Source organism: Podarcis gaigeae, assembly GCF_964106915.1.
Source record: "Podarcis gaigeae genome assembly, chromosome: 17".
NCBI lineage: Eukaryota > Metazoa > Chordata > Lepidosauria > Squamata > Lacertidae > Podarcis > Podarcis gaigeae.
This window is the reverse complement of record NC_139694.1, coordinates 23684153-23710579: the sequence shown is the minus strand read 5'-3', so window position 1 is coordinate 23710579 and position 26427 is coordinate 23684153. Positions and strand designations below refer to the sequence as shown.

General features: G+C 43.5%; 2 protein-coding genes across 5 annotated transcripts in view; one reads left to right on the top strand and one right to left on the bottom strand.

Annotated features, from left to right (window-relative positions):
- Nucleotides 1-118: 118 nt before the first annotated feature.
- PLAA (phospholipase A2 activating protein) lies at nucleotides 119-19499 on the bottom strand. Its single transcript, XM_083718816.1, has 14 exons — nucleotides 19228-19499; nucleotides 13835-14028; nucleotides 13029-13129; nucleotides 12798-12918; nucleotides 10928-11095; nucleotides 10123-10258; nucleotides 8382-8551; nucleotides 7438-7595; nucleotides 7089-7308; nucleotides 6656-6727; nucleotides 5624-5695; nucleotides 4109-4210; nucleotides 1253-1417; nucleotides 119-839 (listed from the first exon to the last, which is right to left on the bottom strand). Exons 1-14 carry the CDS (start codon nucleotides 19374-19376, stop codon nucleotides 274-276), a joined length of 2394 nt encoding a protein of 797 aa, XP_083574942.1. The 5' UTR covers nucleotides 19377-19499; the 3' UTR covers nucleotides 119-273.
- Nucleotides 19500-20039: 540 nt separating this feature from the next.
- IFT74 (intraflagellar transport 74) overlaps nucleotides 20040-26427 on the top strand; it is a 42309-nt gene continuing 35921 nt past the window's right edge. Inside the window, exons 1-6 of one of the 4 annotated variants that reach the window (XM_083719105.1) lie at nucleotides 20040-20250; nucleotides 21743-21887; nucleotides 22885-23020; nucleotides 23508-23556; nucleotides 25109-25207; nucleotides 25873-25933. In XM_083719105.1, the coding sequence (XP_083575231.1) occupies nucleotides 21768-21887; nucleotides 22885-23020; nucleotides 23508-23556; nucleotides 25109-25207; nucleotides 25873-25933 (465 nt within the window). In that variant the 5' untranslated portion in view covers nucleotides 20040-20250; nucleotides 21743-21767. Of the gene's footprint in view, nucleotides 21017-21166; nucleotides 21888-22884; nucleotides 23021-23507; nucleotides 23557-25108; nucleotides 25208-25872; nucleotides 25934-26427 lie in introns of all 4 variants that reach the window. The other 3 variants (XM_083719106.1, XM_083719108.1, XM_083719107.1) reach the window with 3 other exon arrangements.

The window sequence follows — 26427 nt, the reverse complement described above, 5'->3', positions numbered from 1 at the left end:
ACTGTCTCGGTCAATCAAGACTGCTTTGTTGATTTCTGTTGACATTTAATTCCAAACACTCAAAAGCTACTGCAGACTGACTCTCATGCATTGCAGCTTTGAAGGATAACAAATTCCGTATCAGTGCAAAAAAAGATTTTATTTAGGTTTTTTTCACTTAATGTCCAGATAGTTAACCCACAGTATTTCTTCTCTCCATTGTTGTAAAATATGAAAAAGTTTATCTTCAGCATAGCCATAGACTTTCAAGTGCTTTTTTAAAAAACGAAACGGTTAGAGCAAGTTAAGCACCAACCTACAGCATTCGTTTACCTTAGCCGGTTCTGATACAGAGGAATATTTCTTAATTTGAGAATCAACCCCGAGAGACTTAGCTAACTGTACAGCATCTGAATCACCACTGATCAATGTCCCAAGAGCCACAAGTAGTCTAAAGATAGCTTCGAGGTCTTGCACAATTTCCATGACTGTGCTGATCACTGATAAGCACTGAGCTTTCCCCTCAATGTTATTAATTTTATGTAAACAGACAGCGTAGTTCAGAGCCAGGGTGGCTAATGCAATGTGAATGTTCTTATTGCTGCTTATTTTCAGCTCTATTGCCTGTGACATTATCAAGTCCCCCTGTGACATCATGAGCTTCTGGCCAACTGGGTGGATAAAACAGTTGCACAAAATTCTAAGGGCCAGCATCTGGTTGGCTTGCTTTCCTCCAGGGTTCAGGAATTGGATCAGGTGGCTGCTGAAGTGTAGGCCATCCTTCTCGCTGCAGAAGCTTTCGTTCACGCTGGGATGCCTGATGGATAACCGAAGGATATCGAGCGCTGGAAAGACAATGTCTAGGAACACAGGGAAAACAAGCGACCTCGTTACACTTTGAAATGTTGCAGAGCTTTCAGCAGGTCTATTGTAATAACCCCTATGGGAAAGGTTCGTGTAGCCCAGGGTTTCTTAAAGGGGTCGATACTTGACCCCCCCCTTAGGGGGGTCTAAGGGACTGGGCAGGGGGTGACCTAGGGTGGAAACGTCCGGACACTGAGGTCCGGCTCCGAGGACCTTCTAGTGGTTTCCTCAATGCGACAAGTAATGTTACAGAGAACCAGGCAGAGGGCCTTCTCGGTGGTGGCGCCCACCCTGTGGAACACCCTCCCATCAGATGTCAAGGAAATAAACAACTATCCAACTTTTCTAATTGCTACCCACCCATCTAATTTGCTGAACCTACTAGATGTCCCCAACAACAATTCCATACCATTTGGCCAGTTAATTGCCTTCCACAAAGTTTGCAGTTGCTGGGCTGTGGGAGCTTCAGAGGAGGTGTTGCAGGTTATAGAGAGCATCTTCTCCAGAAGATCTAAATCATCTTCAGTTAACTTCTGTTCAGCAGGGGCACTTCTGTTAAGTTCTTTCAGTTTGCCTGGGAGACAAATGGGAGATAGTTTGAAATGCTCTATTTGAACCTCTTCACGTTATGAATACGAAAATGGAATTCTTGATCCAGTTCAATTCTAATGCTCCCTGTCGGCATATTTCATGTCAACCTAGCTGCCGGGCGGGCAAATCCCCATTGATAAAACAATTTTGCTTCATCTCAAATGTGCTCCAAAACCTGATTTGCGTTATGCATAAACAGTGTGCTCTCTAGGATTTGTACAGGAGATATTTCCATGGCATTGCTTCACAATTGTCTTATGTTCCTTTCACCACACAAATGTTAAGATGTTTAAGTGAGAGTTTGGAAAAAGTTGTAGAATGAAAGGGAATGTATGAAACATATGATCTGTAGTCCAAAACAATTTAAGATTTAAACCTCAAATCATGAGACAGAGGCTGCAGTCCCAAGGTGTACTTACCAGGAAGAAAGCACCACTAAATTCAGTGTACTCCCAAGTAAACCTATCGAAGTTTGGTGTTTGAAGATGAGAACCAGGTGTTTACAATAAATTCAAAAGCATTTGTAATTGCTTTGAGCTTCTGAAAACGAAACTACAGTAGTACCTTGGGTTAAGTACTTAATTCGTTCTGGAGGTCCATACTTAACCTGAAACTGTTCTTAACCTGAAGCACCACTTTAGTTAATGGGGCCTCCTGCTGCCGCCACACTGCCAGACCACAATTTCTGTTCTCATCCCGAAGCAAAGTTCTTAACCTGAAGCACTATTTCTGGGTTAGCAGAGTCTGTAACCTGAAGCATATGTAACCTCAAGCGTATGTAACCTGAGGTACCACTGTTATAGCCCAATGGGAGAGGGAAAGAGAGAGCATGTGAGCAGCGTGCCGAAGTTCTCATTTTCAGACCCTCCAGGATGATGATATTTGCACAAGACACCCAGGAGAGCTGCTGCTCAGCAGAGCAGATATTGCTGGCATAGACAGTCAGCCTGACTTGGTATAAAGCTGCTTCTTGTGTACCTCATTCTTGAGACTTTTAAGTCTCTGCCCTATGTATGTTTCCTATGAGGACTCCCAGCCTGCCCTTAATTTTGAAAGTCTTACGAACTCTGAAAATCATGAAAGGTGATAGGCTCACTAGGTAACCGGTGCCGAAGACAGTACTGCTTGCCTTAAAAAACAACAACATTAAACTAGGTTCCAGTTTTGGGGTTCCAGAACAATGACCCAACTTACATGGCAGAGGAACAGGTAAAGTACCCTTTCACTACATGCCTGAAAGAACATGCAGTGTGTGGGGCAGTTGTATAAGTTGATAGGCAGTGCAGCATTGTGGCGCCGGCTGGCATCTGGGTGCCCCACGTGCCGGGTGGGGTGCGGAGGGTGAACAAAACTTACCGCGCCAGTGGAGCTGAAGTGCACCGCCTACCTGTCCACACAAGGGGGAGCCCAGCAAGATGAAACTGCCCTTGGCGGAAAACATTCCCCCCCCCACGCTGGACAGGCAGCCATTCAGCGAGAGGGCAGGGGTTGTGGGCAGCAAGACCAGGCCAGGCTGGACTCTGGGGCCTACAGGCCCCCGGCAGCAGGGAGGTGGAATGGGGATCCCTGCATGGGAGCGCCCGGCTCGCACCCCCTTAAAATTGTGTGCCTGAGGCTCCCCTGCCGCCCCCCACTATGCCCCTGAATGGCACAAATTGAGGACGACATGTAAAATTGCACCCCTCACGTTATCTGAAGCACACAGTGGAGAAGAGCGCCTGCAGAACCCATGGCAGATTGCAGCATGAGTGTGGTGTCAGCAGCAGGCTTGGGTTACACTAGCACAGGGGTCAGCAAGCTTTTTCAGCAGGGGGCCAGTCCACTGTCCTTCAGACCTTGTGGGGGTCTGGAATATATTTGGGGGGGGGGGATGAACGAATTCCTATGCCCCACAAATAACCCAGAGATGCTGTTTAAATAAAAGCACACATTCTACTCATGTAACAACACGCTGATTCCCAGACCGCCGTGGGCAGGATTTAGACGGCGATTGGGCCGGATCCGACCCCCGGGCCTTAGTTTGCCTACCCATGCACTAGCTTCTCAGATGATTTCAGAAGTCTATTCCAATATCCTTGCAAGACATTCATCACGTAATACAAATCAATAAGCTTGAAACTAACCTTCCTTTTTAATGCCTTAAGAACATAAAAAGGTTTGTACTGTACAGCTTTGCACAAAAGTCCATTTGCCACAAAAGCAGATCCACTGATTATGTTGCTGCTCATTGCTTGCACCCCTTGTCATCTATTCCAGCTGCATAGAAAGGGGAAAGTAGGCAGTGCTTTTAATGCTCCCAGCTATCCAGGGAGGACTGCGGTCAACTGAATACCACAGGGGCAAAACGGCAAGTACATTCGAGATATTTAGCAATTGCTCCAGTCCTTACGGCATATCAAAATATTCACTTCTTCTCAACAGGGGGAGATAAGCAATACTGGAAAGAGCCTGACCTGCAATATTTCTAATTCACAAGAAGCAAGTGGCTGTTTTATTATATTAAAAACACAAATCTTTTGTGTAATCCAACCTTCTTATGTTTTATTTCTCAGACGTAAAACTAGGCTGAAAATAGTTTCAGGGGAGTAAAATAAAACGTTTTACGGGACTGATGTGTTTGAAGGATAATCGCTCACCCCAATCATCATTTAACAAACCGTATAAAGGCACTCACCCATTATTTGTGTAGGGTTGGCCTGATCAAAAGCAACAGCTTCCTTCTTTGGAAAATAAATATTTTCATTTTTAGGTATAGTTAATTTGTAGGCACCCGTCCCTAGAAGGATGAAATAAATTGTTAGAAACTTAACAGTATAGCTTTGCATCCTATAGCAGGGGAAAAACATTAGCTTAATTGTCACACATTATGTAGCTGTTTAAAAGATTGCTAAACCGTAATTTAAATTATTCCAGGTCTACATGTTTTTTATAAAAATAACGCTTTGTTCACTGTGTGGCCTTGACCAAGTAATTTAATCTAAGGCTACCTCAAACACCTCTCTGCACTCCTGGGAGAAAGCGTGGGATAAAATCTAACGAATTAACTCCTACAGAAAAAAATGGTTACATAAACAGCACTTCATATCCTGAGCATTTCAGCTTTTTAATTAGCTAACACATTTCAGAGACTTATGTGGCCTCCAAAATTTAGTTCAAAGGGAGCCCAGTATAATTAATTTTATTAACTCCATTTGTGTTTATCCGTGCGCTGTTACAAAAGCCAGTAGCCACATTTCACACCCTTCTGAGAACAGGGATGGAGAATCTTTTGCAAAAAAATAAAAATAAAAATTATTAAAGATTTTCTTGTGTAACAGACAAATAAAAGCAAGGACGCATAGTGTGTCTCTACTTTCAATTCACACAAGCTTTTTTCACAGTTCATTTGCATTTGTTGTCATATGTGGTTCGGGGAGGAAAGAAAGTTGCTTTTATCTAGGCTTTCTTGCCTTTTTGAATAGCTTCTCTTCTAAGATTGTTGCTGCTTCATGGCGAACAGGAAGGAAAGGAGCTTTTCAAGGCAAAAGGCAGGCAGGCGAAAAACTCTGGGAGTCTTAGCGATACAACTGATAAGTTTCAAGGAGGGAAGCTTTTAGCATTGGTCACCTGTGAGATTTTTGAAAGCTCTCTCGGGTTCAGTAAACCAAGAGAACGTGTGCATGAATAAAATTAACAGCTTAAAACAGATTTGATAGAAAAATTTCCCTGGAGTCTCAATTTACTTGCTATACTTTTATCTCACCCTTCCTCCAAGGAGCTTAGGGTGGTATCCATGATTTTCCTTCTTCTCCATTTGGCCTCTCCTGTTTTATCCCAAACAATGGAAGCTTCACTCACCGCTGCCCCAAACACACACACCTCTGGGCTGCTCACCCCATCTCTCCTTTCCTTGCCCCACCTCACCTTACGTCCACCCCAACTTTCCCTTTATCTGCACTTCTGCCGTCTGAACGGCAACCAACTTATCCACAAGCATGAGTAAGTGGAGAGTAAATGTGGTCAGCTATTATAACAGAGTGCTTGGTTTCTCTAGTTAGAAGCAGCACAAAGCTTAGCTGGAGTGAAGTGGGAACAAGATGGCGGGGAGTGGGGATTTTGTTATTTTGGGAGAGGAGGAGGGCAGATGTAAGTGACCAGCACGGAGCTTTGGCATAAGTTTTCAAAACTGTGAGACGAATGATTTACTGACCTGTAAATGGATCAGCTCCGCTTGCAGGAGCTGCAGGTTCAGATGCTGAACCTGGGACGTAGCGACCTGTTCCTAGAGAAAAACAGGAACAAAATTGCATTCACATTGCTTAAACGTTCACAGTATGAAGTGTTTGGGTTTAAATAATAATACTAAAACAGCAACAGCAAGCCCACACTCCATTTTTGTAGCTCCCATATTTGGATCCCAACATCTTTGCTCAGCACCAATGGGTTCTACATGGTGTTTACTTCTATTATTTCCAATGTGTGTATACATTGTTTTCCTAAAGAAAGCGCACGGGATTGAAGCCTAAAGTTTCCTGTGTTGAGAGAGCCCAGGATTGAGTCTCGCAGGAATCATGATCATAACCCTTTGGCAATCATTACGTGAAAGTGCAATTCGTGTCTCAACTTCTATTCTGAACCTCAAACTCAAGCAGCTGGCTCCTGGAGGATGCCATGACTCATCCGCCACAGTTGCCTTAGCGCCCAGGTGTATGGTCGCCATCAAAACCAAAGCCCTCAATTTACTTGCTAAGGAAACGCCTTGCCAAGTGCGATCATCTCCCCCCCAAGATGCAAAGTTTTGTTAAACTGCTCTACAACACCCATACTCATCTGAATCAATCAGTACCAAATGATCATTCTTTCAAGACACACCTGTAAAAAAAAATGTTTTTTTAAAAACCCCAACCAAGCTACGACAAGTTTCTGGTCCAAAGTTGCATTTAAATGTCGCGCCTTTGCTTCTAGAAATGTGGTGCTTTTTCTGTATAACACGGGCTGAAAATTCTAGGGCTCCCCTGGGTGAAGAATAGATTACCCTTCCAACTCTACAATTCTGATTCTAAGCCACATTTTTAAAAAAGGAATAAAACAATTCTGAGCCAACATCACAGCTTTGCTCCATGCCTCGTCCATCCGGAATTCCAATCAGCTCCATTTCCCCACGCCAACTGTAAACCCAAAACTTTTCATTTATTCTCCCAGAAGGGAGAAAAAAACAACTCTGCCATCATTGACACAGTACCTGTAAACGGATCTGCAGCTGGGAGCCCTTCCCTGGACTCCGAGGAAGAACCTGGAACGTAGCGGCCACCGCCTATGAAAAGATAAACCGAAGAAAAGAATGTGATCCAATGCACTATTATTATTAAAACATGGAGGGGAAGCACCTCATTAACTTTGCTCCTTAATGAAGTGCCCATACTTTTAAGAACACGCTACTTCATCCGCTGCAAACAGAAAGGAAAATTATTATTATTATCATTTCTTATGTTTTTATATGCCGCCCACAGGTCTCAGTGCGATTCACAAGATAAAATTACAATATAAAGACACAAAATACATAATCAGTGTTCCGCAGTATGGCCAGGGGCAAAAGAACTCTGGCACGCTATTCAGCCACATATTTAACAAGGAGAGAGGTAGCAAATTTAGGGGAGCTTGGAGCTCTTCGTTACCTGTGAAAGGATCTGAAAATTCCGCATTCGTGGGTCCCAGCGTTTGCCCTTTGGTGTTATCTATTATGAATTTGGCCACCTGGTCCAGGAACATTGGATTTAGATCATTCTTCTGCAAGAAGTTGTATGCCGTCAACCAGGGATCATCACTGATGTTGTAGGGCAGCTTGTGAGATGGCCCGCCTTCATTCACATCAATAGTAAAAACATAGTCGTATTCCTTTTTTAAGGAAAGGGAAACGGCGAGAGTGATTTATTCTTATATATACCATTCCAGTGCACACAGCCCAACAATGGGTTGGGCTGCCAGGGTTTAATTACTAAACGTTAAGGGTGAAAAATTACTTACCCTTCCTTCAAATAAAACCTTTCCAGATGTCTGCTGTGTGGCTCCTGATGAACCGACAACATCCCCGATCTTCATCCACCTCCCTTCGCCAGCGCTCCACTGATAAGCTTCAACTTTCCCATTACTTTTAATAAGTCTCGTTTGTCCATCTCTTGTACCTTAAAACACAGAGAGGAGAAAATCAGCTGCGTGCCTGGAGAAAATGGTTTTAGTTCAGGGGTCAGCAAAGTTTTTGGGCCTTGGGCAGGTTCACAGTCCCGCAGATGCCACGGTGGACTGGGCACACATGCGAAAACGCAATTTCCGGCGCAGAGGAGGCGTGCGCGGAAGCCTCTGCAGCCAATCAGAAGCAGCGGAAGCCCCGTCAGACGTTCGGCTTCCAAAAGTAGTTCACAAACGGAATGGTTTACGACGTTCTGGAGCCAAAACTTTCGGGGAACTAAGCTGTTTGACTTCCAATGTATGACTGTAATCCCTAAACAAAAGGGTGGAAATCCATTTAGGGAGCAGAGGACCATAACAACCCCCAGCCCTCTGGGGCTAAAGTGTACAAGTGAACATGCCAAGAACTACATTTCTGAAGATGCTATCCAAAAGTGGAACAATGGGTAAGACAGGGTTGGTTGGTTGGTTGGTTGGTTGGTTGGTTTTACAAAAAATATAGAAAGATGACACACCTGGGAGGCCTTGGAGACCACAAAAAAACTAAAAAGTTTTTGGGAGCAGAGTATAATAATAATATTATAGCCTGAGGGAGCTGTCAGTTAAGAAAAAAACTTAACTGAAAAAGATAGACAGTTTGTAGAGTCTTGGCATCACAAGAAAACCTGGGGAGGGGGCAGATATAACCTGTGGGTTAGTCACTCCTGCCCTAAACCTTTTATTTACCAGGACAGAATAGATGAGGAGGGATGCGTGTTTGCCGGATAAATTTAAAATTATACCTGGTTCATCCAAATGCTCTCTCCCAGGAAGCTCATCAACACTGATGTCCCCTAAATCAGCAGTTTGAGGATCAATTTTTGCTTGAGAAAGTTCGTTTTCAAAAGCCTGGATCTCCTCCAGATTTGCTGTGCGCTCCAGAGACTCAGTGAACACTCTGATAATGCCATCACTGAAAGAGGAAAAATAATAATTTCATTATCTAGGAAAGCGTTGCCCTGCCCCTGCACATCCGATTTCCTTTCTTACTGCTGTCCCCGTCCCCACCTCTCTCTAAGAAAGAAATCCAGATTGCTGACCAGGTTTTATATCATAAGATTGATGCCTCATCTTCAAACCGATCTTCTCCAGGAAGCAAGGTAATTAATTTTAGAATAATCCAGTGAAATGCATCAAGTTGAGGACCTACTGCAAACTTGTGTGGTCTACATTTTTTTTAACCCTAGTGTTCATTTCAGTCACTGATCAGGTACAAAACAAGAATGCACGGCCAAACTGTACTCAAGGTTAAGGCACAAATGATCTGTGTTAACTGATACTGAGTATATAGTCTTGGTCAGGGGTCAGCAAACCTTTTTCAGCAGGGGGCCGGTCCACTGTCCCTCAGACCTTGTGGGGGGCCGGACTATATTTTTTTTTTGGGGGGGGGGGAATGAACAAATTCCTGTGCCCCACAAATAACCCAGAGATGCATTTTAAATAAGAGGACACATTCTACTCATGTAAAAACACGTTGATTCCCGGACTGTCCGTGGACCAGATTTAGAAGGTGATTGGGCCGGATCCGGCCCCTGGGCCTTAGTTTGCCTACCCATGGTCTTGGTGATCATTCTGCCTTCCAATATGCAAGGTTCAGCTCTGAGCTGACGTTCAATAGCTATCCACCCTCCTTGACAACACAATTTGTCATGCGCCAACCTATCCCAAAAATGGAAACGAGGGCAGGATCCTGAGTCAGAGCTGCTTGTTACAACACCTGGAAGTGGTAGAAACAACTGGGTGGTGCTGGAGAAGGAAAGCAAGCTATCTATGTTTTTCTACTTTGTGGGTAGTTTTTGAGTATGTGCTTTCTTTGGGTTGGTGCACAATATTCCTGTTTGTTTTGTTTGCATACGTTACAAAAAAAAAAACCACAATAAAGATTTAACAACAACTGTCTACCAGTAATTGGCCAGGGATCCATTGGTGAACTATGGTCAAACTTCTGCCAGTTCTCAAAATGTATGATGGAACTACACATGTGTCTTTAAAACTCTGTTTTGTTCAATTATCTCCTTTGGAAGCAATGCTGTATCATAGTTTAGCATAACAAGAATATGTATCGGGTTCACACGTTCCACTCCTTACGCCTCTACTGCACTCCTCTAGGAGGAGTTCAGAAGCTTTTCCTCTCGTTTTTCATGCTAACGTAATGATAACCGAACCCTCACAAACTGGGTTCAATGTTAACTCTACTGAAAGAAGTCAGCTTCAAACCATAGCATAGGAAACTGGCTGGTATCAATTAATCACAGAGTTTAGCCACAGTTTATAGTTCAGACACACTGAACTGTGGTCAATCTAAAAATGGAAGCAGAATCTTCCATTTCCTCTCTGGCTCCGCTCCAGAGAAGAGCAAGGAAATGTGTGACCATGAGGCCAAATCGTTCCTTCTCGGGGCACAAAAATATCTACTCGGCCTGCCTTCAGCATTGTGCCTATTTATCTTGATGAACAGATGATAGGAAGCCGAAATCTGAATACCTTGCTCCAACGACAAGGTCCCCGTTGTCCAACACACAACAACACCAGATAGATTGAGCTGGAAGTCTGATTGTCTGTGTGCATTCCCCCTTTCTCCAGATCCTGAGCGATCGGTCTTCGCTAGTAGTAACAAAATCTAAAATAATGCAACGTGCCATTCATTAAATTGAGAAAGACGCAAATGGAAAGTTACCCTTCCCCTAGCAGCAGCACCTGTGTCTCAAAAATACCCCTCTCATCTTAAGAGCACCTTTGGATCAAATCCATCAGTTTGAAATAGCGGTAGGAAAAAACAAGGAGTCAAAGCCACTTGCCAATCAAACCACTCCATGCTTAGCTAAAACAGAGTGTTATCATTATAGTTTATCAGGTTGCAAAAAAGCTGAAGAAATATGTTATTTGTGTTTGTGCATAGCACTGGCATCCATTGACATCCTCTTCAGCCGTCCATTGCAGGAATTTTCAAAGTACGTTTAGGGAAATCTGGGGATTCCTTGGAATCCTAGGTTTCCTTAGCTGCCAGGTTTTACAAGAACTAAGCAAGCCTGGTCAGCTCTGCACATATACTGAGTGAACCCTCGATTGAAAGCCAAAACCCTAGATTGCAAGCCAAAACAGGGGTACTGTGGCAGATAAATTAATGTGGAATCTTCTATGGAAGGGAGTTTGAAAACCATTACTCTAGTGCCAGTCAAAGAATTATAACTTACTCAGTTCTAAATCTACTTTTAATTAGAAGGCACAATCCTTTTTATAGCGTCTTTTTTTATTTTAAAAAAAGTATGTCTTGAGGACAGTTTCTTACCTTTACTTTGCGGGAAGACCGATATGCAGTATATATAATTGGTGTGGCCATAGTAAACCTCAAGACACTCTCCCGATACCTGCCACTTTCGAATGCTGGCATCGTTTGCACAAGAAAGAAACTCGGTCTCGCTTAAAATGGCTAAGCCCCTTACACAGTCTTCATGTCCTTTATGAAAGAAAAGATAGATAAAACGTAAGTCTCACTGAGAGCCTCTCCACATCTTATTGAAAGATGATATTCTCTAGCCATGAAATGCTTTATAAAACCATGTTCAGTGGTGTACTGAAAAGTAAATCTCACTTTAAAATTACTAGTAGCAAGCCATGTGATCAGGAACAGGGTCTTGCTACTCCCTGGTCAGTGAGATCGTCTCAAATATAGACCCATTGTATAAGTATCATTTGTGTAATTGTAGCCTCAGACTCATGAACACTACCTGAGTTCCCTCTTGAAGACAGGAAGCTACGGCTGGCACATAACAAGATGGCTCAGCTACTATCCAAGCACAGGCTGCTGGGAAACATTAGACTAGTGGTTCAGCATGAACATTATGCAAAAAACTCAAAGGCACTGTACCCTGTTCAAAGCATAAGAACATGAAAAGGAATCTTTAGTGACACTGCTTACAGCACAGGACTGTCCTTTCACCAAAGGCATTTTAATAGATTCCTTTCCTAAATTTGTTACATGTTAGGGCGGTCAAATATTTTCAGAGGTTAATCATCCACTTTTTAACTGATCTGTTTACATGTCAGTGGGACTACATCTACACAGAGCTTGAATACAAGTATTGAGCTACTGAAGGGAACGAAAGGTACATTGTTAATGGAAAGGCAAACTTTATATTCCCCTTCCTTTTCAGGGTGCACTTTCCTTGCAAAAACTCAGAAGCCATTGGCTCTGTCACTTTGCTGTTTCAGGACATCGTCACTGCTGTGCCTGGCAAATGGCACCTCCAAAGAAAAATTACTATTAACAACTTTTCTGCTTATGAGCAAAAGGAACCCTCCCTCCCAAAATAGACTTGCTCATAGTGTTAGTTTTGTACTCTGACTTGAGCTAAGTTTTCAGTTCCAAAAACTGCTCCAGCTAAGTGCTGACAGCTGGCTCTGCTAAGTTTCATTTCTTTACCCCAGCCTAAGTTTCTGTTCCTTGGCCACGCATTAAGTTTCATTTTCGTTTTCAGCAAAAGTACTCTGAATAGCTCCTGGCTCATATCATGTGAATGGCTTGGCCCAAGTGATCTACATAACGAGAGGTAGCAGTTCCCATTTCCAGACCTTTTCACGGTGAAGAGGCAGGGAAAACCCATTAATGGGACTGTTAGTTCATAAATGCTTTGGAATGCCTTGACAGGTATATCTAAAAATTCTACCCACACACCCCAAATGTACCATATTAAGATAGCTACTATGCCAACAGCAAAAATCAGCCATAAAATAAAAACCACAAGGTCTCCAACACTTTGTAACCACAGATTTACAGTACAGTAATCCCTAAGAGCCACATAGAAAAGTGGGGGGAGGTATTCCATACTCTTTTTAAGATTGCAAGCGACGAGGCCTGGCTAATTTCATAAGTGAAAGAATTCCATGACTGTGGGGCCACCACTGGCAAGGCTCACCATTTTAATTGCTTTCAATTTACTAGCCTTTATTACATAAAGTTAGTGAACTTGCCATTTTCTATTCCTCTAAGCTTTCAAGATAAAGAACCACACTAATTTATACAAATGGGGAGGGGAAGAAGAAAGAACCCTCAAAACCTAGATCCTAGAATAAAACTCAGACCTCTTTAATTCTCGGGGTGTGGAGGCATATTGCTAAGTTGCGTGTATACACAGAAACTGTTTTAGCCAAGTACCTACCAGTAAAAGTTCTCTCGCATCGACCTGCCTTCCACAGCTTAATAGTTTTGTCAGCCGAACCAGTCAACATTAATCCTTGTTCAGGTAGTATCTTCACAGCCCATACTGCTGCAGTGTGGCCCTATAAAGGTGAACAACATGAATGCTGACCGAGACAATCTACATTTTCTGAAGTTCAAATAATCATGATCTGCTGATAATGAACTCTTGTCACCAGCAGAGTTTCTGTACCTGTAGTGTCATCATGCATTTGTCATTCAACCAGACTTTGGCTGTCGTATCCCACGAGCCACTAAGCAGGGTGCCAAACTTCCCAGATGAGAGGCTGCAAACTAGAACAGAAGATTAAATAAACATCGCCAAAATTCACATTTAATCTACTCCCCGATTTGCGTGAGCGTTGCGTTTCAGGACACTGTGCGCTTGTGTGAAACTGGATCACCCCATTCCTCCCTTTTAGTGACGTCTTTTATGACGTTTCCAGGTCACTTCAAAGTTCAGCAGTTTGCGCATGCGTGCCACTGTGCACATATCAGTTGTGCCTAAAACAGGGGTTGTGTATAGCTGAGTGAGAAAAGGTGTTCTGATGTGCTAGCAAAGCAAAGCTACAGATTTTGGTCTATTTTCAGACGATACGCCATAGCAAATTTCACTAACCTAATTTTCATCCTTGGAAATACATGAGGTGATGAAAAGCTACCACAAACAACTGGAAAACAGAAGCAGCACTTTTGACTGAAAAATAGCTACACAAGTAAGGTTCTGTCTTCTCAGCTGTTAACAGATTGTGGAAAATATTTTTCTGCCTTGGTGACACTATCACCAGTCTCTCTTATGTCTTCATTAAGCCAACTCCCAAGCCGTATAATGCAATATTTCTAAGAGTCATAATGTTTCTTAAAATAATGCTAACGTCTGCTCATGATAAAACCTTACAAATTAAGTTATTTCTTAGAACACATAAAACCAAGCGACTTTGAGTCGTTAAGATTCCAAAAGCGGTATGTTGAAAGATTTAAAAATCTGTGTATTCTTACCTGTGTTTTTATGACCCTTAAGGACATACAATGGTGCAGAGTTGTCCAAAGTGAAAATGCAAATGTTGTTGTCATTACTGCCGGTGGCAATTAATCCACGTGGATAAAGCTCGCTTGGAGGGATGACACACACACAAGAAACAAAGTTTGAATGGCCACTCATGCAGTGCACTTCCGTAAATCCTCTGTTGAGACTGGAGACAAAAAAGAAACCAAAGTTTTTAAGTTCCTGTAGTAAGGGAATCCTACCCATTTAAAAAGCCAGGTAAAATCTATCTGGTATCTAAATGCCAATGTATGTTCTAGGCATAGTGCAAATTTCAAAGGGTGAGCTTCCAATTTGCACCACTATAGCCAAGTAGATTTATCATTGATCACATTAACACAAGCATGGGATTCAAGCGCTCCCAACACCCCATGCATGTCTCCCCTCAGCCAGAAGGCAGAGGTTGGAAGCTTTTGTTTCCATTTCGACTAACTGGTGTGTTATGTATGAACTCATACAGAGGTAGTTTTAGCTTTTAACTGTATTAAATAATTGTTGTTGTTGTTATATTATTATTTCAGTGGTACCTCTAGTTGCGGACATGATCCATTCCAGGGTGCCATTCACACCCCGAAAACTCTGCAACTAGAGCGGTGCTCCTGTGCAAGCACAGAGCACGATAGAGAAACTCTGCACACTTTGGGGTTTGCAAGCCAAAAATATGCAACATGAACCTAAGGCAACATGAGGTATGACTGTATTCTTCTTATTATAGCTCTTTGGAACCTGCTAACTTCAAATCATAGTTAATAATTCTGGCTTGTTCAGACAAACTTTAGTTAAGGTCAAGCACATTCACACATAACAATGAACAAGAGAAATCTTCCAGTCTGCTCTTCATGCCTGCTGTACCAGAGATAGGGGGAGGGAAATCATGAGCAGGAAACTCGCTCACATAACGCAAAACAGTGTTTTAGCATTACATCCAAATAAGCCATTTGGACTTGACCATGCAGCAGTTGGCATGTCCAACAACTACATTCCGTCAGGGAATAACTGCAGTTATTCCTTTTTCAAAACATTTGTTTTTATGCACAACCTCAGTGCCACTTCAATTCAAGGTCTCCTCTAAAACATGGCAAGCAATCTAGCTTGATAAAATTGATTGAATTCTTCAGAATGTCTTTGTTTAGTCTAAAAGACTAACCTTGTTTTGACGAGAATCATCACTTCTCTGGAAGATTAGTTGTCCTTGTTTTATTTCACTTTAGGCCAACTTAGGATTCTTTATACTAAAATGGTGTTGCAATTATGTGCATTCTCAGGGTTGCATCCAGTGGTAACTTTGACCTAGAAGAGCCACTGCTGCTTGCACCTGATTTTTGCCAATTCCTTGTATCCATTAGCTGTTCCTGAGAGCAGGAGAATGGTACAGCATACAGCATAGAGGGTTGCATTTGGAAGTAGAAATTGGTAAAACCAATGGTGCTAGCCTAAGTAACTAAGCTCAACAACTTTGACCAGAACCCCCCAAAAAGGGGGGTAGGTCACTGCCAGTCTTTAACTCTGTGAGTAGATCACAGTCTCTTGGGATCTGGCCACCCCTGGTTTATAATAATTTACCCTAATGACAGCCACACCAGGCCTTGACTCTTTTTGGTAAGCAAAGGCACTGGGTTTGTTCAGATGAACAGCCATTGGTACTGTAGTCTGTGATGGGAATTTCTTTCAGTAGCTGTTTTAAATTCAGTGAGGGCCGTCCTGTATTATAGTATTTTTTTATAAGTTTAGGGATTGTAGCCCTCACAACACTGCTGCTTGCTGAAGTCTGTATTTGCTCTCTCTTATGTTCCCACTTGTAACTCCAAGGTACTTCTCAAGCTGTTCATGTGTTTCATCCTGCTGCTACTGAGTGCACAATACTTTTCCTGCCACATCCAGACCCCGGCGCTAGAATGTTCCATGACCAGAAGAACCTGATCTTGTCAGTCAAACGGTGGCCCAATAACTCTTGGCACAAGGACAGATAATAAATTACATGTATGCATGTGCATTATGCGCACACCATGATAAACACATAGATAAACACCTGTATATTAAGCCTACACTAAAGATGAAAATCAACAATGCGCTCAAAGTGACCTAAGCTCAAATATGTTTTTCACAAACTTATTTTTTTAGCTCAGGGTTCACAACAACTGCACTCGGATCCCGAACACCTCCATTTTGGGACGTTTCGGCTCCTGGACACCTAAAGCCCAAAAGTAAATGCTCCGATTTTTGAAGGTTTTTCGGAAGCCGAACGTCCGACACGGCTTGCACTTCAGTGCAGGAAGCTCCTGCAACCAATCAGAAGCCGCGCCTCGGTTGTCTACCATTTTTAGAAGCCAAACAGACTTCCGGAACGGAGTACGTTCGACAACCGAGGTTTGACTGTACTCTTAAATATTTCCTTCAAGTTACCAGGGAAAGTGCTTGGAATGTGGAAGAGCCTTTTTTTTTTCTTCATTCGTCTAGGCCACTAACCTATGACAACATGGATATGTGCTTGAAGGGAGACTAGTCTGTGGCACAGCAGGTAACTTGCAAGCACTTGAGTATTGGCCACTTGCGACCAAGTGAAGATGCCTTGGCCGGCCCCTGACATCTCCACCATCTGGAAATCCAACTAATACCACATACCATGGCCACAGTGATCCATGCGACGGTCATCTCCAGGCTTGACTACTGTAATTCGCTCTACGCGGGGCTGCCCTTGAAGCTGTCCCAGAAACTCCAGAGGGTGCAGAATGCTGCAGCGAGGCTCCTCACAGGGTGTCTGCCATGGGAGCATATTCACCCGGTGCTTTTCAAACTGCACTGGCTCCCGGTAGAGTACAGGGTCAGATTTAAGGTGCTGCTCTTGACCTTTAAAGCCCTTCACGGCCTAGGACCCTCGTACCTACGGGATCGCCTCTCCTGGTATGCCCCACGGAGAGCCTCAAGGTCCATAAATAGCAACACCCTAGTGGTCCTGGGCCCTAAGGAAGCTAGATTGGCTTCAACCAGAGCTTTTCAACTCTGGCTCCGGCCTGGTGGAACGCTCTGCCTCATGAGACCAGGGACCTGCAGGATCTGATTTCTTTCCACAGGGCCTGTAAGACAGAGTTGTTCTGCCTGGCCTTTGGCTTGGAGCCAATTTGATTCCCTCCCTCTCTTTCTTTTTTCCTTTCCTTCTCCTCCTGTGATGAGGCTACATTTTAATATTTTAATGTTTCAATATTTTAATGTTGTTTTTAAGTTGCAATCATTCAACTTGTTTTTATTATTGCTTGTAAGCCGCTTTGAGCCCGGCCTTGGCTGGGGAGGGCAGTGTATAAATAAAAATTATTATTATTATTATTATCCTGTAGATTTCCACCCATTCTATTTTATCGGCACAATCAGAATGAATTTCAGGAACCAAAATGCTTTTTCTGAGCAAGAGCGGTTAACGTTATAGCTCATTGCTGTTGCTTGTCTTCACTTACCCCACTGCCCTGCTCACAGTTGTTAAGGATATTCCTATGTTATGAATGGTCTGGGTCACCATTAAAAAAGAGAGGTAGGAATAAGCCTGTATATATGTGGACTCTCCCTGGATCTTAACCTAGCTCAAGGTTGTCCTCTGAACTAGCCAGATGTTTAACTAAAAATCAATCGCAGTCAGTCCATCATTTGAAAAATAAGACTTTAGAGTCGTCTTGCCCAAAAATGGCATGTAGACATTCCGTTTTGGCAACTGCAACCTGGGTTTAAGGAGCCACTTGGCCCCTAGCTTATATATCTGAGTTTCTAACGCTACAGGTCACATAAAGAAATAAAGAACCCATCACTTTAGAAAACCATTTAGATGTTTCAAATCACAAGCTGGTGACTTTCCTAATCTAAACAGTAACTTGTAAACATGTGGCACAATTCACAACTCGGATAACTACAGTGAGGGGATAAAGTATTTGATCCCCTTGCTAAATTTACCCGTTTGCCTCTGACGAAGAAATGACCAGACCATAATTTTAATGGTAGGTTTATTGTAACTGTGAGAGACAGAATAACAACAGGGAAACCCCCAGAAACCCAGAAGACAAGTCAGAGATTGATGTGCATTACAATGAGTGAAATAAGTATTTGATCTCCTATCAACCAGCCAGATGTCGGAGGGCAAACGGGCAAATTTAGCAGGGGGTCAAATACTTTTTTCCCTCACTGTAGGCGGTCCTAATCCCACTGAAATCAAATGGTCAACCCATCACACCCATCAACAGTGTGATGCAGCAGCAAAAAAGCTAATGCTATTCTAGGCTGCATCAACAGAAGTCATATTACCACTCTATTCTGCCTTGATTAGGCCACACCTGGAATACTGCATCCATTTATGGGCACCACGATTTAAGAAGGGTGTGTGCAGAGGAGGGCAACCAAGATGATCAAGGGTCTGGCAACCAAGCCTTATGAGGAGTGCCTGAAGGAACTGGGTATGCTTAGCCTGGAAAAGAGGAGACTGAGAGGAGACAGACAGCTGTCAACTTTTCCCTTTTTTGCGAGGAATCCTATTTGGAATAAGGGAATTTCCCTTTAAAAAAGGGAAACGTTGACAGCTATGGGAGACAGGATAGCCATCTTCAAATATCTCAAGGGCTGTCACTTGGAGGAGGGAGCAAGCTTGTTTTCTCCTGCTCTGGAGGGCAGGACTCAAACCTGCACCCTCAAGTTGCAAGGAAGGAGATTCCTGACTAAACATCAGGAAGAACTTTCTGATAGCAAGAGCTGTTTGGAACGGTCTCCCTCGGGAAGTGGTGGACTCTCCTTCCTTGGGGGTTTGGAGGCTGGATGGCCATCTGTCATGGATGTTTTAGTATCTGAAGGCAGCCCGGTTTAGGGACGTTTTTAATGACTGATGCTTTAATGCAGAGGTTCTCAACCTGTGGGTCCCCAGATGTTCTTGGACTACAACTTCCATCATCCCAGAGTTCTGGCCTTGCTAGCTAGGGGTGATGGGAGTTGTAGTCCAACAACATCTGGGGACCCACAGGTTGAGAAAAGCTGCTTTAATGTGTTTTTAATCTTTTGTTGGAAGCTGCCCAGACTGGCGGGGGAAACTCAGCCAGATGGGCAGGGTATAAATAAATAATAATCATCATCACCATCATTATTATCAATATTATTATTGAGATTCCTGCCTGGCAGGGGTTGGCCTAGATGACCCCCGGGGGTCCCTTCCAACTCCACGATGATAACCCACTCCCACCCCGCCATGCCTCCAAACGGAGCCAGAAACCGGGAGATCCTCCTTTCAGAGGATATCGAAACGGCCAAGGGAGGGCAAAGGCAGAGCAAAACTCCCCTCGAGGCTCCTTCCTTCCTTCCCCCCTCGCCTTCCAAGACTGACCTGTCGGGCGCCCACAGCCGCGCCGTCCGGTCCCGGGACACGGAGACGAAGGAGCCGGCGGGGAAGGGAGAGCAGCTGAGGCCCCGCACGTCCAGCTCGTGGCCCACCAAGGAGCAGCGAAGCCGGTAGGTGCCCCCCGCGGCGGCCATCGCGAACAGCACTCGAGCCCCCTGACACAGCAGCAGCAGCAGTAGCAGCGCCGGAGCCCGCCTCCTCCGCTTCCTCTCGCCCGCCCTCCGCCGGAAGTGCCGTCATCCCGCAGAGCGCCGGAAGAGGCGCGACGCCCAGAAGGCACCGCGGAGGGGTGGAAGGGAAGGACTACATTTCCCACAATGCAAATTGGCGCGTCGGGAGCCCTATAGGGGAGAACATGCGCAGGTGGAGAGAAGAGACTACATTTCCCAGAATGCAAAGGGAGGTTCAGGTACCAGCCAGGGTGGCGCTCCGGGTGACGCCAAGGTTGCAGGTTCGATCCCCGGCGTAGGTCACGAAGTTTTCCCCCCGCCAACCTTTTCGAGCCCATTCTTTGGATTTAGTACCAAAAATTTTAAAAAGGTTTCAACATTTTTTGTGTAAAAAAAGAGGTCGGGAATTCTACTTTTTGAAATATAGCAACCCTACTTGAGCACCATATATATATATATGTCCTGTATTTTGCCATACTAACCGTACCCAACTCTTAACACTTCTATGATTCCAAGCACCGTCGGGGGGGGGATATGGACTGGCACGCTCGCGCACAAGGCTCGTTCCTCTGCGCTTGCGCCAAATTGGAAGGTTGTGAGGCGAAAGCCGCGCGTAAATCTCGCGATGGAATACGGGAGCGTGAGGGAAGAGGAAGGAGCCGCGCTCGGCTTGGCGCCAGAGCGACTGCGCGGAGGGAGCGGCGCCGGGGGTTGGCTGGCACGGTTGCTAGGTTACGGCTTGCCGTCGCGCGCGCGGAGAGGAGTTCGTGGATGGGAGGGAACCGTTAAATTAACGAGTCTCGTTAGCCCACTGCGCGTGCGCGCGGGGAAGGGTCAGGTAAGAGGAGCCGCGCAGGCTGGAGCGCGGATGCGGGAGTGCCGACCCTCACGAGCCCCGTACGTGACATGCCTCAGCCCCTTCTCCTCCCACGATGGGCCCAAGCCGCCCTCCCCATTACTCAGAAGGAGGCGGGGAAATGGTGCATGGAATTTAAGGCTGAGGGTGGTGGGCGTCACGTGTGAACGCTCTCCTGCGCGACACGAGTCGTCGCAAAGTGGAAAAATAAAAAGCGCCCAGTGACTCAGACCTCCTCCAGGGAGTTTTTCTTTTAAAGGTGTGGGGGGGGGGTTAATGTTTGTTAAGGTTTCTGGGGAGTAAGGGACCGAGCTGCCCTTAGTATGTTGTTGGGCCATTTCTGGGTTAATAAAAAATAAAACACAACATCAGGTTTGGTTTACAGAGCTTTTGCAATCTCTTCATGCCTGTATTACAGATACCCACAACATGTTTTTGTCGAAATAGTGCTGGGGGGGGGGGGAGCTGCCACTCATCAATAAAAATACTTAACTGAGGTTCTGCCCCCCCCCCAAAAAAGCCTCCCCCCAACAAAAATCCTGGCTATACCCATGAAACAGTGACTTGTATCTTTTCATCAATTGCTAGTGTTGTGTTAAGATACTGTGTTGCGTGGTTTCACCCCTTATTGTAATTTCATATATGTAATCACGGAACTGCAGAGTTGGAAGGGGTCACGAGGGTCACCCAGTCCAACCCCTTGCAGTGCTAGATTAAGAGTTTCCACCATCGCCGCATCAAGCAGTTGGTCCCTTACCTTTCCCGCCCCGTATTTTATTTTTATTGTTAAGTTGTAATCATTCATCTTGTTTTTATTATTGCTTGTAAGCCGCTCTGAGCCCGGCCTTGGCTGGGGAGGGCGGGGTATAAATAAAAAATTATTATTATTATTATTAAGCTCTACCAACTGAGCTATCCGAGATCCATGTCTTTTATTTTCTTAATCTCAACCATATACGTCAAAGTTCTTTAGACTTTGCTCCATCATGAAATGATTCATAGATAATCTCTCACCCAAATATTGACTAGACCACAACACCCATAGTTTTATCAGGGTTGGTTCACCATGAGCTTACATTCCATGCCTAAGGACTGCAGGCAGATAAATTGTATTTTGATCTTCTGGCTACTGGACAGGGCTGGCTTCAAAATAATGATGGTGGTGCATATGCATTTTATTTTATTTTTAGTACTACCTCCTACTGAAGACCTAATTCTAAACATGCATTTGATTCCCTAGTTACTGTGTTGAAGATAGCTGTTCTAATGGTCATATTTACTCTGCATATATAGCATTATTATTTCAATTAAAAAGCTAAAGAAAATTCTTGTTATTTAAAATATTTTTTTTATCCGTGACTTAAAAGTTCTCTTTTAATACAGAGTACACGTTTAGAGGATTCTAGTATGTAATGTAATACAAAATACGCATTTAGAGGACTGTAATATATGTAACATATGTTTGTTTCTAAAGAGAAATTTGAAGAAAAGAGAAAAAAATGGCAAGTAATCACAAGCCTCCTACAGCCCGCCCGTCTTCAAGAGCAGGACTAGGCCTGGGAGCCAGACCTCCCTCATCCTCACTACGGCCTCCATCCGCAGCTCTACTTGGAGGAGGAGTAAGTTAAAATTAATCTTTTTTAAAACCTACTCTGTTTGACAAGTGATACAGTTTCATTAAAGAGTTTATTTTCATTTTCTGATTCCTAAGCTAGAGCCTTTTCTCTCCAGTGCAGATTACTTTGTTATTGTTTACACAGTGTCTCCGGACATCATAATATACACCTTGTTGATATTGTTTAACATAAGGGATTGTGTAACACGAAGGGATGGGTGTCTGCTCTAAGGATTTTATCATCTAAAAGTAGCAGCTAAAAACCAGTCTATTCTCACAGGTTTTGGGCATTTTATTTTCCTATTTATCTCCACTGCTTTTTGTGGCTCACACTCCCATTCCCTTTCCTTTTAGTTTATAAGCTTGTAGGCAGGGCTTCTGTGTTTGGGTGCTTGACTTGCTTATTGATAGCTTTATCTTGTTATTAATTGCTATAACAATGGCTTGGAGCCTAACATGCGTGTGATAGAATCCTTATGGTTAGTGGGAGCAGAATTGCAGAAGAACAGAAGGGTTACACTTTCTCCATCCACAACTTCTTTGCTCCAAATTGCACCACCAGCCACTTTATCTCTTTTCAGGGTTTCAAAATCACCTTTCTGAAACTGCTTTCATTTTACAAAAAGTTTTTGGGGTCCTATTAGGTATATGTGAGTCTGTGTGGTGAAGCTGTTAAACTAGGAACTTTGAGACCAGGGTTCAGATCCTCAGTCAGCTATGAAACTTCACTGGCTGACCTTGGGCCACTCATGCACTCTCAGTCTAACCTACCTCACAGGGTTATTGTGAGGATAAAATGGGAAGGAGGACTGTCACCACCTCGAGCTCCTAGGAGGAAAGGTGGAATATAAATGTAACAAAAAAGGTGTGTGCCGTGTCATTAGGTTTCATTTAAATCTCAAGACCTCAGCATGTTTATTGATAAGTAGATAGACTAGTTTACTGTACTTCAGAATGGCTGCATTCATTATTTTTTCTACCAATTCTGTTTTCTGTGTTAGATCCCTCCAGGAACATCAAGACCTGGTACACGTGGTGGATCCATAGGTACTGGTGTGGTTTTGTCCTCCCAGATTAAGGTTGCAGACCGTCCAGTGACGCAGCAAGGGCTGAGTGGAATGAAAACTGGAATGAAAGGTATTTTAAGATATGAAGGCATACAAACATTGAATATGTTAGTCTTGTGCCTGTGATTGTAAGAGGAAACAGAGCAATACACTTTACAGTGGTTTTGGCCTCATAGAGACATGAAATGTGTCGGAAGTTAGGACAAGGCAAAGCAATTTGTTTTAATCAAAGCTCCATCCTGACATAAGGGCAGAACTGAGCCAGCATCTGTGAAATTTCAGGTGGAACTTGGAAAGCCGGAATAGCACCAGAAGCTTTAAACCTAGACAGGTCCTATACTGTTCAGAGCATATGACATTGCATCATGGATTATTTAAGAGAATATGTACATTACATTATTTACAGAGGATTTATTTATTTATTTAAGCCTCCCCTCTGTCTCTTTATGGTGATTTTATCACCTTGCATGAAAACAACCACTGGATTCTTTATTAATACAATTGTTTCTCATTGTACTGTGGTGTCGGGTAACAATTTGACACTTGTTATTTGTTAGGTCCACAGAGACAAATTATGGATAAATCCTATTACCTGGGAGTGCTCAGGTATGTTAAAGTTATTTGTCACCAGTGTTTGTGCTGTTTTTATATGATTGTGTCAAGAGCTACTGCCTTATTGGCAGTAATTAATTGGCTGTCGCTTTGATCTTGCCTAACTTGCAGTGTTTGACAGGGATGATAGAGGTTTCTTAGCTCATGGCTCCTTAGCAGTAGCTCTTCCACCTTTCATAGTCGAGCCAGACCATTTTTCCTGCACTCAGCACAGGTATAGAGGACTGGCCTATGTTTTGTTTCACGCTTGTCTTATCCCACTGCCTTCCCTACTGTTTGTCTGTACCAAATGCAGCCTTTCCTTCCATTTCTTTCCTGTTTGCTGGAGTAGATACTTGTGACCCATGTCCAACTGACTTTCTTTGCTTTACTGAGAATCTCACTGCTTCCAGTCACCCAGCTGTGCTCCACACAATCTGACTCGGAATCATCGCAGGGTTAAAAATACTTTTTGAAGTTGAGGCGAAAGTGATTTGTGTAGAACTTTCTACCTTCAGAAGTGCTCACCAAAGGAATGGTCAGGTTACTTAACAGATTAATATTTAATTGGCAAGTTGTCAATAGCAGGTCAAGTATAAACACAACTCTAAAATATTAGGGTTGGCTTCAGCTAATGAGTCCATCAGCAAAAGCCCACACAAGGACTTCCACTTGTGCATTGGGGTTCCCACCTCCTCCCTTACACCCCCTTAGAAAAAATAGATCTGTGGTAGAAAACAACTATACTGATCACTATATAGCTATTTTTAAAATTGGATTCAGTATCTGAAGGCTCCTAAAACAAACTCTACCTTGAGGAGTTGTGCTGCCTTGCAACTCATTTGCCCACCTAAAGGATAAAGTAGCATATGTAGTGCACAGAACTTGTATGCGTCATCTTTGGGGTAGTCCTCTTGCCCCCTCACTCTCTTCCCAGAGTGACCTTCCAAAAAAACCTCTAGATACTGACCAGGGTTTTAGCATGATGTGGGCCTTTAGAAATGTATAAGTTGACTAGGCTTCACTGGGCCATAAAGATTAAACCAGACACCCTTTTTATTAATAGTTTTTGATTGAAGAAACAAAAAGTCATACAATGCAAAGAAAATCATAATTAATCAAGACGTGTTCTCTGTGTACAACTGATGAGGCGGGGAGGTGGGGAATGTCCATTTGAGCAAACCAACCCATTTGAGCAAATACATTTGTATAAAGAGTCCAGATATCAAGGAATTCCCCATCTTTCTTGTTTTTATTGAAGATCACCTTCTCATATGCAGCCATCTGAGTCATGTTCTCTGCCCACTGTAGGATTAGGGAAGTGGGCTTCTTCCAGTACTGATGAACTAGACATTTATCCACCATAGGTGTCCTTAGAAGCCAGTTAAATTGTCCCTCTGTCAGGTTCCAAAGGACTGGTACATAATTCAATAAATCACCGACACATACAAATCTGAAGAGGTGTCCAAAACCATATTTATGTGGCAGATGACCTCTGACCCAAAGGCTGTGGCTTTAGAACAGGACTAAATTATACTTAACATAAGAACTATTTTTTTTCCTACAGGAGCAAAATAAATGAACTCACCGCAGAAATTAACAAGCTTCAGAAAGAAATTGACATGTATAATCAGGAGAATTCTGTCTACCTATCATATGAAAAAAGGTGAGATAGATTGCACTTATTGTCATAGAATTGTAGAGCTGGTAGGGACCCTGAGGGTTTTAAAAAACTTTTGTGTTAATTAAAGTCAGTGGAATCATGTACACAAGTAAATTTGGACTGGAAACAGCAAACTTGCAACTTACGTAGGGTTTACGTTCCAAGGATCATGCCTAAAGTCAAAATTGCATATACAGTGGTACCTCGTTTTGAGTCTGCCTCGTCAAGCGTCTATTTTGTCAAACGTCTGTGGCAAACCCGAAAGTACCGGAACAGGTTACTTCCAGGTTTGCCTCATGCACAGAAGCATAAACCGCTCCACGTGCGTGCGCAGATTGGCGCTTTGTCGTGCATCCTTTTCATCTAGCATCAGAGGCTCCGGAAGGGATCCCCGTCGCAAAACAAGGTACTGCTGTCGTCAGAACACATTGGGTTCAATGGCAGGTGGGATTGCCAAAGTCTTTTTTCCTGGATGTCCGCCCCCATTTATTTATTTATTTATTTATTTATTTATTTATTTATTTGCCCAGCAGGTAAAGCTGCATGCATGCAAGTTAAATACATGTAAGTTGCAGGCTTACTGTATGTTAAAACTTGAGACTTGCTTTAATTACATATTATCACATAAGCTATGTTGTATAGTAACTGTTCTTTTCCTGTTCTCTTAGGGCAGAGTCTTTAGCTAGTGAGATCAAAGAGTTTCAGGGGCAACTAGCTGATTACAATATGGTACGTTATTGTTTATATTACTAATATATATATATATATATATATTTGCTTTCGTAGATTTTCACGGGTACAGGAATGCAGGTTTTGGTGTCCTCGGGTGTCTTCCCGTGTAAAAGTTGGGGTGTCTAGGCGACGTTTCGACGAGGTCTCACTCGTCATCTTCAGGCTGGTGCTTTCGGCTTCTTGTTACTGGAAAATACAATTCACTATGGAAATAGAAGCCAACAACCAACTTCCCTTCCTTGACGTCCTAATCTACAAAAAACCTGATGGCTCCCTAGGACACACTATCTACCAGAAAAAAACACACACCAACCGCTACTTACATGCACAATCACACCACCACCCTGCACAAATAAACTCCGTAGCCAAGACTCTCATCTCCAGAACCAAACGCCTGGCTGACAAAGACCACTTGACAACTGAGTTACAGAATCTCTCAAATGTGTTAATTGCCAATGGATACCAGCTAAACAGGATTACGAAGCTAATCC